General features: G+C 40.8%; 1 protein-coding gene across 1 annotated transcript; it reads right to left on the bottom strand.

The window, feature by feature from the left end:
* Nucleotides 1–4,421: 4,421 nt before the first annotated feature.
* kif3a (kinesin family member 3A) lies at nucleotides 4,422–11,507 on the bottom strand. The gene is made up of 17 exons (XM_061286035.1): nucleotides 11,328–11,507; nucleotides 10,672–10,945; nucleotides 10,087–10,231; nucleotides 9,719–9,803; nucleotides 9,466–9,571; nucleotides 9,082–9,221; nucleotides 8,554–8,751; nucleotides 8,309–8,483; nucleotides 8,110–8,208; nucleotides 7,337–7,493; nucleotides 6,926–7,106; nucleotides 6,578–6,688; nucleotides 6,180–6,305; nucleotides 6,051–6,104; nucleotides 5,858–5,926; nucleotides 5,630–5,760; nucleotides 4,422–5,351 (listed from the first exon to the last, which is right to left on the bottom strand). Exons 1-17 carry the CDS (start codon nucleotides 11,331–11,333, stop codon nucleotides 5,303–5,305), a joined length of 2,106 nt encoding a protein of 701 aa, XP_061142019.1. The 5' UTR covers nucleotides 11,334–11,507; the 3' UTR covers nucleotides 4,422–5,302.
* Between the last annotated feature and the right edge of the window lie 403 nt (nucleotides 11,508–11,910).

Below are 11,910 nucleotides of genomic sequence, written 5' to 3'. Positions count from 1 at the left end.
TTAAAACGTAATTTAAACTGCAAGCATGCGTAAAATACGTAAATTATTTTAAACATTCACTGTAAGAGACAAGGAACCAGAAAACACACCGAAAAATTCCTGAAAATGGGAAATTTCAAAGTGAAATTAAAAAGTGCTGCTTTAGATCGCCATTGCATTAATAAACTGGCCACAAGAGGGTGCCAGAATTGCACAAATACCAAAGCCGTCTAAATCAAGAGACTGGAAAACTCGTTCGAGAGGTCCCAAGCTTGACCCTATTTTGACTTATTTTTCCCGATGATATTCACCAAAAGCAATTGAATTCCACATCAGTGGCATTGAACAGTGGACCGCTTCTTTAGCCTCGCGCACGCACACACACAATACTCAGTAGTATATGGAATTGACATCTACTTGCATATCCGTATGCGACGAGATTTCGTTTTGTGTGCACCGAGTGCTTACAAAATGACAATAAAGTCTGTCTAAGTCTAAGTCTAAGACATACAAACCAATTGTAAATGTCAATGCCTTTATTCTGGTTCAAACAAGTTTACATTGTCAGTTTAAACTTTAAATTTCATGTAAGATCATGTAAACATCCCTCCTATGTTTACATGATCTCTTTAAAGAAACTCAAGAAATCATAAGAATGTGTGTTTAAACTTATCATTAGCAGCATTTGATTTTCCACACAAGCATAATAAGGCTGTGAAAATGTCTTACCATAATACTAGTCGATAGTGGACAACAGGTGGCGGCAACCGAGCGCTGAAATAAAAAAGGATGGAGCTGTCAGCATGACAACGCCCAGACAGGTTGCCACTTCATCACTTCAGCCGGACGTCGATCTGCGTCACTTGCCACACCTCCAGCCAGTTGATGCTCTGCAGGTTTTGAATTGGATATGCAAAGTCCTCCTGGGGCTCGTTGTCGAAGATCAATTGGAAAGCGCCCCAGCTACACTTGATGCCAATCTGCACGGCCACATAGCCTAAATAAAGCAGAAATAAATAACAATAAATCCTAATTGCCAACTCATAAATGAAATATTAAAGATAAATACGCCAATCATGTGTGGTCCACTCCCTCTTTTGTCTCCGTTCCTGAGGTATTTTTCAAGTTTAGTCATCATCGTCATCATCTAAAGCTATATGGCGCTCACTGGAAGGACATGTTGGGGTAAGGTGTTCCGTCTGTCCACTGCCGCACTTTGCTCTCATGCAACTTGCGGTGCAGGCCCATCCAGGTCCGCAAAGTTCATATATGCGACGCCAGCCACTTCTGCAAGAAAGACAGAAAGTGCAATGAGAAAGAGGCAGTTGGGTCGAGTGAGTGCGCGATTGAGAAAGAGAGACACGTTACCTGCTCTTGTTGGTTTTCAATGCTCATCAGGTGGCCCCTTCATAACACAAATGATCTCAGCCTGACTCCACGAAATCCTGTCCAATCCGAAGAAGTAACAGTATTTTCCGTAGTTCTGCCATCTAGTCGGACACCCAAGCAGCTCTGAAACAACAACAAGCACCAGATGAATCTCTTGGCACATGCAGAAAGAAGAAAAGCTGTTGTGGAACTATTTTTAACACTTCTCGTGTGTCCATCTTGTCATTGCAAATATGCACCTCAGCGGAGCGCTACTAGACAACAAGTCCAACGCAGGCCGTTGCGATCACAGCCACAAACCAAACAGGCGTAAAAATCTTGCTTTTGTGCACACCGGGCAGGCTTTGCACTATCTGCAAAAAAAAAAAAAAAAAGATATAAACTGAATATTTAGGGGAAAATAAAAAGTTAAATAAATACATAAATATCCCTAGTTTAAAATAGAGGTTTACGTAGAGTAAGTAGGAGTTCAAACTAGAGTTGAAAAATAAGCTGGACCGAAACAGGCCTGAGGCAGAAGTCAAACCAGCGCCTTTAACCTTTGCACCACCAAGGCCTTGCTAAAACTGACATTGTAAACCAGTGAATGTATTCATCCACACGTGAAATGCAGACTGGATTCTCACTTATATATAATAAGAAATGGACACTGAATCATATTCAATAATACCGGTAGAAAATGAGGTATCTCCATGTACGTTACTGGTCTATTTTAAAATGTATCAATTCGATTGATCAAATTAAAAGCGATTTTTCCAATATGAATTAGTTTTTGTCTCACCCCTAATACGTACAATAAATGTCGAGGTGCTACTCAATGTGGGCGCGGGTCACATGCGTGGACCCACGCTACTTTAAGTCCTTATATGGTCTTTCTTTCCTCTTACACCTCCTATGTAAAGCAGAGCATCTGAAAGTAGGGCTTATCGTTTTTTTGCCCCACCTGACATCGTCGGCCTGCGCTCGCTTTCGAAATCATGATGACACTTAACATTGATGTAATAGTCGTACTCTCGGCCTTCTTTTCAGCATCCTTTGTGCTTTCTGATGATATCCAGCTAAAGAGTATCCAGGAAGCAACAGAGAATGCATGTCTTCTCCCAGTAAGTACATACGGTGTATTCAAACAAAAATGATAAAAATATCATTCTTATTTTATTATATTGATGATTTTTGCCTTTTTTACAGTCCCCGCAACTGACTCTCATGGTGCAAAAGCCAAGCACCACAAGATGTCTGGTAGGTTTGAGACATTTTGAAAAGACAGAAACGTAAGCACTTGACCCGATTAATAACAGTGTTTTTTTTTCTCGACAGAAAAGTTTCTTTTGCGAAGCTGAGAAAACCTTGAAAAATAGTTTTTCAAAGTCGCGTGGAATGGTGCAAAAGCCAAACATGGCAACATGTCAGGTAAGTGTGAGACATTTTCGTAAAGCAACAAGGTAGGTAAGGTTGTCACCTGGACAGAAAGTTGACATCATTAACAGGGACCTATCTTTACAGAAAAGTTCCTTTTGCAAAGCTGAGAAAGGCGTGAACAAAACTACTGGTGAAGAACTAAAAATACTTGCCCGTAATCTACATCAGTACAATAAGAAGGTAAACTCCTATTACACTTCTCAAAAGCAAATTTTGTGTCAATATGTTGTTGTTTTTTAAGATGAGCTCATCAGGTTTTTGAGATATTCTCATTTAACTCATTCACCCCCATGAACGGCTATGCTATTGTATTAATAATATTATTGTTGTCAATATGAAAATCTGATGTGCTCGAGACAAAATCGAGGGCAAGTTCAGAATCAGTGCAAAAATGATTTAGAAAAGTTTAATTAGATTTTTGATAAAAAATAATGTTATCAACAGACATAGTTGTTGTTCATAAGAACATAGGGTTTCGCTCCTCAAGTCTTGTGTGTTACTCAACTCATGTTCATGTTGTGTTCCAGAATGGAGTCGAGACATGTCACCTGAGAAACAACACAAAATATCCTCTGTGCAAATTGTTGGAAGACATCGCAAAATGTGCACTCCAGCAGTTGTTCTGATAAAAGTGACGATTGCTTGTATGTTTTCATCAGAATAACTTATTAATTATATATTAATTATAAAATCTGATATTTATTTTTTCATTATACTGTTGACTTAGCAAAACGTTAAATCATTTCTAACATGGTATACTTAAGTCTAGAAGAATTTTGGACTCTATCTTCATACCAAAGAACTTGAAATAAAACAACCAAAGTGACTAAAGTGGAGTACATTTTTATTAAAATTATTTGTATTATTTATTTAGTTTACCACACATAAATATGATTCATTTTATGTAAAGTTCCTCCATTCTAGCTGATTTTGATCGAGAGGCGATCGCCAATCAATTACAAGGACATGTACATACAGCGGATAGAAAAAATTAAAATTGCTCACTCTCTCAAAACAGTTGTGCCAAAAATAACCCCAAAAGGAGTTGACAGTACGTGGTTGCATAAGTCTGCACACCCTGATATAACTGGGCACGTGCCTGTGTTCAGAATCAACCAATCTCATTCAAACTCATACTAAGTAGGAGTCAGTGTCACCATTTCAGGTGCACCAAATAAAATGTTTCCAGTCACATGTTGTAAAGAGCTTTCACAACAACAGAGGGATCAAATTGCTCAAAAGGTATCAGTCAGAACCAGGATGGAAAATAATCAATCATACCATAGGACTCAGTGAAAACAGTCATTTAGTGGAGAAGATATGGCATAACTGACATTACCAAGAACTGATGACTGCCTCGACTTTTTGATGAAAAGACAAGAAGGCTGCAAACAGGCCGACGACTTCATTGAAGGAGCAACATTTTTTTCTGCTAAGTACCGATTTGAGACAATAATCGCTTACCTTCTTTATATGTCTGGCCTACGGTGTCGGGTGGTGAGAGGGAAGCCTTATCTTACAAAGAAAGTCATCCAAGCCCGACGCATACAGGAAAATGGGTACGTAAATGCACGTTATTAATCACCACTGTCATCTACACCATCAAGAGAAAGACAAAAAGAACAACACAAACGTGAGGTAAACATGTGTAAAATAATTTAATAAATAAAATTTCCAGGGTGAATGTAAACATTTGACATGTATCGTGATATCAAACAAAAGCCGTTTTGCCTCCACTATGAAACAGGCAAGTGAAATTAACATGACCTTCACAGAGCCTCATACAAGTGCAATATACTAAGGCATAGAGTAAATATGGTGCATCTCAACAATACAGCTGTAATTTTTCAAAATGATAGATGAACACGTGGCACTAATGAGAAAGCTGGCTAGCATGCACATTCCCAAAACTTTGCACCCACGTGAAATAGTAGAAAGCGCACTTTCACCTAAATACTTACAACTACGTAATCTCTTTTCAGAGTAGAAGCCTGAATCTTCAAAAACTGAATTTGACTTCAGGATCTTCATCATTGCAGATGACTGCATGGAGTTTCCAACCAACACAACAGTTGCCGTCGGTCATCAGAACATACAGATTCAGTTGAAAGTTTTAACATATGTTCACATCTATTACTGAAAACGTTAGCCTGAGCTATTTGGGACCGTTCTTTTTCAGTGACACAGTCTTTGTAGAACTAACTTGGAATTTCGGACTTAAATGAAAAGGATCTGCTGCTGCGGAAAAAGAACAAATGTAGCCATGAGCTGGAAGTAGCCCAGATTTATCTCCCGTTCGACGCAGAGCCCCAATAAGAGGGGCCGCTGCTGTTGAAATGGATTTCCAAGATACAGTATTGTGTGAAGCCGGGGATCCTATTGACTATAATACTCCAAATAGCTCTTCAGCCGCGTCACATTTAAACCTGTGTCAGTGTACTCAGATCATTTTTTCTTTTTAAATAAGGATCATCAGTTTATACGAGAGGCTTCTTTTCTTGACATCGCCATGTCTTCACTGCTGAGGGGACTCGACGGCCGCCTCTGCTTTTGCAGACCTTTTCCTGTCAAGAGGTAATATAAGAAGAGATAAGCGTTAGTGGCGCTCTATCAGGAAGGCGGCTTCTCAGAACGGAGATTATATCTTGCTGTCAGCACAACTGCTGCGATGTATTCATTAGGTCAACAACAGGTCGAATTGACATTGCAATAGTCATCATTGTCACAGATTTCTATTTAATGTACATATCTCATAAAAAAACGGTTATGGACCTCCGATTAACCCCAACTAACCCCAACTAAAGTTCTAGTAAGCTTTACTTGTGATCTGTGTTGTGTTTACCTGCGACCAGTCTTGGGCCGGCCACTCTTGCTACTTTTAGAGGTTTTGGGTCTCTCAAGCCTCATCAGTGACTGTTGCATGCTCTCCTTTGTGTAGGCCAAATACACATAGGACAGGTCCACCTCGAAAGGCTGCAGGATGAGAGTCAAGCACGGTGTTGAGAAGAAAAGCGACAGGTGTCGAATATTTGTCAATTGGACGAGAACAAGTAGAGCAGAAAAGACTTACGTCTTTTTCTTTTTTGCCTGGAGCAGGTGTTTGTTTTCTCATGTTGTTGCCAGTGAAAGCGACACATTTCTGACACGAGAAAACACAAATTATAGACAATCTGGAGCTTGAGGACCATCGTGATTCACTTCATCAAATAAAAAAAACGCGGAGTCTCAGCTCCATAGTCAAGCTAGCAAAATAAAACAATTACCAGCTGCCATTCTCCAATGTCTTCATTCCAGTGCACATAGTTCTCAATCATCTCCTACACAGGGAGGGACAGAGCTCTCAGCATGTATGAACTACTGAAAAAAATATATAAAAATAAATAGACGCAGACCTGATATTCTTGAGGAATAAAGTTGTCTATGATCAGCATTTGGAGTCGCAGCTCCCGGCTCAGCTGGCGAATGTTCTCCAGGAGGCCCTCAATCTCTCGGTGATGCTCTTGCTGCAAATCTGCCAACTGAAGTAGGAAGGAGAAGACTCAATGTGAAGGGGCGTATGGCATATCCAAGCAAATCCCAATTAGTGCCTACAAACGTTTTCACAAGCATTTGGTGCGAGCACAATTCAACTGATTCTTACAAAAATTGAGGAGCAATGTGGCGTCAGATTTGTGAAATGGCACATTTCTGCCACCTGCAGGGTGTTCAACTTTGAAGAAGGTCTGATGAGGCTCCTTTCAAAATCTAATTCAACTTATGCTGAATATACATCACCGCCAGAGTCACTTACCTCTGACTTGGCAGCCATCAACATGGTCCAGACTTTTTTCAGTTTCTTGGTCTTTCCTTGGGCCTCCTCCTGAAGGCTTGTGTACTTCTCCTCAATGTCCAAGCGTTCTTGCTGTTTTGGAAATACACAGATGCAGATTTACACAGATACCCAGAGGTAGGAAGAGTTTGACAAGCCATCTTTAAGACAGCTCCCTCCATATATTGTGCTGCAATGTGCTTGTGGTCTGGAATGTGACCCCCACAACGAATTACAGTATTAAAAAAAAAACACCAATCAGTTAAACAAACAGACAAACAAACAAACAAACAAACAAACAAGAGTTGATTTCCCATGCTATGTGCTTACCTCCTTTTCCTCCAGTTCCTTGCGAAGGCGCTCCGCCCTCCGTCGGCGTTCCTCCAACTCACTGTTGGACTCCTCGAGAAGCTTCTCCTGTTCTTCAGCCTTTGCTAGGAGGTCGACACCCCCTACAATTACCTTCTTCTCCAAGGCTGACAATTTCTCACGCAGAAGATGATGCTCCTGCCTAAGAGTGATAATATGAGCATATGTGGTGAGAAATGTGATTTTCTTTTAAATTTTTAAACATCCTAAACCTCAATACACAGAAACAGGCTCCAACAATAAAGTCCCCTCCAAAACTGTTACGTTAGACACGAAAAGTCCCCCCCCCCCCAAACTTTTGACTGTGCACTGTGAAAGAAACATTTATTTTAAGTATGTGAAGATGTGTTTGTATTCTTCTGGTTTACTCACTGAGCTTTGAGAAGATCCTTCTCCCTCTTCTCCAGCTCAGCTTTTGCCTTGTTCCTCTCCTCCTCCTCCATGTCCAACTTGGCCTCCAAAGCCTTTCTCTCTTCTTCAATCTTGGCCTGCATCTCCACCATCTTTTCTGGTGAAACCTTCTTCTTCCCTGAAATAACAATATGTGCTAACTGGATTCTGCAATATCTAATATTTTAATTGTACAATAGTTACAAACCACAGAGGGAATTGAATCTTGAACAGAAATGTCAGATGTGGCTTAGCAACAACCTACTTGAAAATAACCTCAGAATATGTCATATGCTTTCGTTAAAAGCAAAACATTTGCTACAGGACAGATGGACCATAAATATTCTTACACCGACCTCTTTCTTCTTGGAGGAAGAAGAGTTGTAAAGACAAAGGCAAAAGGAGGAGAAAGAACACATGAATGTTAGACAAATACCGATACAGCAAAGACAAAGAAAATAAGAACACTTAACACAGGTCAATGAATGAAAACTGGTACAGGTGAAGGCTTGAAGGAGTAGAATAAAGCTGAGCCATGAGCTGACAGTGGGCATTTACAAATGAACAAAATCTAACATTCATCAACTTCAGCAATAATGGGATGTGAGGATGTGAGGTGTGTGTCATATGCATTTTGCTACCAGCATAGTGATGGAATAGAAAAAAAAAATCCTGAGAAAACTACTGACAAAACGTCCATCAAGAAAGCAGTTCACAAAATCGAGAAAACAGATTCAAGGCCTTGTAATTGTTACCTCTTCGTCTCCTGCGTCCTTGTCCCGCGTCCCCTCCTTCTTCGTCCCCTTCATCGGGCTCGTCCGAGCCGCTGCCCTCCGAGCCGGAGATCTCCTCACCTGGGATGGTCAAGGCATTATGGAACAGTATAAGGTCACAAAGACTACAACATAAGAAGAGTGTGCTCAGCTCAAGTGGGGCCAGGAAGAAACATATTACCCTCCTCAAGTTTCTTCTTCAGATCCTCAATTTCCTTCTGAAATTTGCGCAATAGAGCTTCCTTGGGGTCCTCGTTGATTCTGGCCTTATTCTTGATGTTCTTGGCTCTGTTAGCATAGCGCAGAGTACTGATGGTCTCGTCGTAGTTGTAGTCCGCGGGACCTATGTTTGCACACTGGTCGGCGACAAGCCAAAACGTCAGCACGCTGAAGTCTCGGTAAAATATCTCCTTTGTTTGGCCTTACCATCAAGGTCTTGGAGTTTCCTCCAAGGGAGTCCTGCAGCAGGCGGGTAAGTTTGGAGTTCCTGTAGGGCACATGGGTGCTCTTGCCATCCACCAGGGCGGAGATGACGTTACCCAAAGTGGAAAGTGACAGATTGATCTTTGTGGCTTCCTTCAGGCGCTGGCCTGTGGCCCCCGTTTTACCCTGTCTTTCTGAACCCTGCGAGGGAGGTACACATATTAAATTAATAGTAAGAATCAGGCCATGTCCACAATCAAACCCTTTAGCCGTGGTGAAGGCTAAACTTGATGCAGTGTTTCCCTTGACTGCCAAATTCTGTCCAAGGGATATTGAAAAATAACTACTCTGCACTCTTGTGTTGTACACATTTTCCTGCTTGACACTCTAGTAAATGTATTTTTACGCCAGTATTGCGAATAGGGGTTTAGTTTTGACCACAGAGAGGAAAGAAATATGTACACGCTGATCATAACCATTGATAAGTTACTGTGATAATTTCCGTTTGTGGAAGTAATATAGCTGACATACTGCAAGATCAACAAGATGAAGCTTTCCCATGCGCACGTGCTGGTTTCCATCTACGCCCTTCTCGCTGCACTCAATGGTGATGGTGAAGATGGCGTGTGATCGAGAGCTGTGCTCATTCATATTTGTGGCACCAACAGAACCTAAGATGCAGAAAACAGGTGGTTGGATCAAAACATTGATGAAGCTCCACACAAACAACTATTGTATGCGAGTTAAGAGGCTACTCAATGTTTTGCAAAGTACAGGCTTGTTGTTAAAACCTCTTTACAGTCATTTTGATTTCCTTGTTATTTGCAGGCTGGGGTTGCCACATCACTCTATTGAAAATCTGTGCAAACACTAAACACTAAAGTTGGAATGAGTGGTTGTTAATTCTCTTCTTACGGTTTTTGTTGCCCAAAGTCATGATTCTGTCCATGTCGTCAGCATTGTTCGCCACATATCCAGAAAGATCTTTGATATATACACCAACATCTGGTCTTTCTTTAACCTAATATGGAAAACAAAAAGACACTTTATGATGCACAAGAATGATTGATATCCTTAGACGCCAATCTACAAATGAAGCAGTATTTTTTGCAGCTGTTTCAAGGAAGAATCACTGAATCAACACTATTTTTGGTTATAGATATGATACCTCCAGTCTCTGCATCTGGTCCTTGGCCAACAAGTCACGCACTTCTTCATTATAAATCTCCAGGTATGATACATGAACCAGAAACCTGTCGAGGTGTATAACAGTCTTTGACTCATCAAAATATTAGTAGTTGCTCCAATATCATTTCTAATTTTTCAAGAAACACAATGTTTAGATGCATTGTGCAAGTAAAAAAAAAAAAAAAAGACATGGCATGAATGTTTTAGGTGCAAATTTAACATTTGAATGAAATTTAACATTTTAATGAAATTTTAGATTGTTTAGACAACGAAATAGAATAATATAAATGAAGGGGCCAATATTGATCATGAAGAAATAAAAGCCTCAAATCTGACATTTTTACGTACCTAGTGTCTCCCTCTGCTTTGGCAATGTGACCAAATATATGCGCAAAGGAATTGGGGATTATCCCTCGGAGCTCTGGCACTGCTCGTACACCTTCCATGGTGAAGGTCTTACCGGTTCCAGTTTGGCCATAGGCAAAGATGGTACCTGAAATAAACAGAAGCACATAGATGCAAAAAAAAAAAAAAAAAAATCCCACTGAGATTCAATATGGGTTGCAAAATGTATCATAATGGCTATTGAAGACTGATACACATGAAATGGGTTTTGCAATGATTGAAGCAGGATCTCTTCGTAGATGTGCTGGTGTATCACCTATGACAGCAGTACATGACCTAGAACTTTTCTGACACATCTTGTGTACTTTGTTGTTGTAAAATAAGATTATATTCATGTAAAATAGGGGGCTTGGCCCAATAAAGGCTGGGAAACGATGGGTTATGATTCATGACAATGTATTATAACATCATTCAGCTTTATGCGGACCAGACTGTGGAGGGCTACCTAAAGTGTCTAGTGGGTGTATGTGAATCCACACAGGCTATTAGGCAAAACATTATCACATAATACTACTATGTTATTAATACCATTGTATCCTGCCAGCACCGAATCAACGATGGGCCGGGCAGTAAGGTTGTAGACATCCAGCTGTTTGCTTTCTGGTCCAAACACCGTGTCAAAGGTGAATGTTTTGGGAGGCTCCTGTTGAGTCTCCAGCTTGTTGACCGTGATGGTACCCCGGAACTCGTCCACGGTGACGGCCAGCTTGTGGCACATCGCAGTCTCTTTCTGGTTCAGCGGACGACATCGTACCACCACCTTGACGTTATCGCACACCTCCGGCTTTTCAACTTTATTGCTCTGCAAGATATCACGGTCGGTTACAGTCATAGTGGAAAATTGAAAGGGCTTGAATTGATTAATAACGCCATGAGACTCTGAGTAGATTGGTTAATTAGCACTAGTTTCTGTTAGTTGGCGCTTGGTTGCTAAGGATGACGAGACGCTAACAATAGATTACAGATGACATCAACGATGAGAAAAAATGAGAAACATTTCCAGTGACTAAACTCATTCGTTGAAACGGACAACGACAAAGCACAAAGTCCACATTTTCCCAACATTCTGGTTAACGGCGAGTGAGCTAACAGGCTAACCGGTTAGCATCACATCATTGGGATCGGAGGAAGGGAGGAACCCTTGGCGAACAAAACACAAAATACAAATGGGCGGAGCGACTTACCGGCATGGTTAAACAGCAGGGAAGAAGTTAGAGTATACGTGCAATGACCGGTGTTTGTATAATTGTGTCCGTTGAGCATTACACTGGTTATTTTAAGAATTTAAAAGCCATTGTAGAATCCATAACACCAGCCTCACGTTCCGTAGCTCGGCTAAGACTGTGCGCAGTGCGCATGCGTCACCTGCTAGGGGGCGACGCGGAGGAATTCCTCACAGCTATCAGAAGGTGACGTGGACATTTATTAATGGAATTATACGCAAAAAGGCGTCTGCAATCGAAAAGCTATACTAAATTTGGTCTCAAAATGTACACGATGTGCTTTCTGTCGTACAGTCAAAAGTTTCCAAATACAAAAACGAACCCTCACCTGCTTCATCACTCCCAGTATCAAATGTCTGGACTTTAAGCACAAAGCTATAAAAAAATTAAAAAATAAAAATAAAAAAAATATATAAACTTTTCATCAGTTTCGATCATCTTAGTTTGATACGTGAATAGCTCAAAGGATGACAAACCTTCGTACGTCTTCGACTGTCACCACGGCAACGGTCAAAACTAGATCCATCATGCGGTCACGTTTATT

The sequence above is a fragment of the Syngnathus typhle genome, linkage group LG1, assembly GCF_033458585.1.
Source record: "Syngnathus typhle isolate RoL2023-S1 ecotype Sweden linkage group LG1, RoL_Styp_1.0, whole genome shotgun sequence".
Taxonomy (NCBI): Eukaryota; Metazoa; Chordata; class Actinopteri; order Syngnathiformes; family Syngnathidae; genus Syngnathus; species Syngnathus typhle.
The sequence above is the reverse complement of the archived record's forward strand: the minus strand, read 5'-3'. Positions and strand labels throughout refer to the sequence as shown.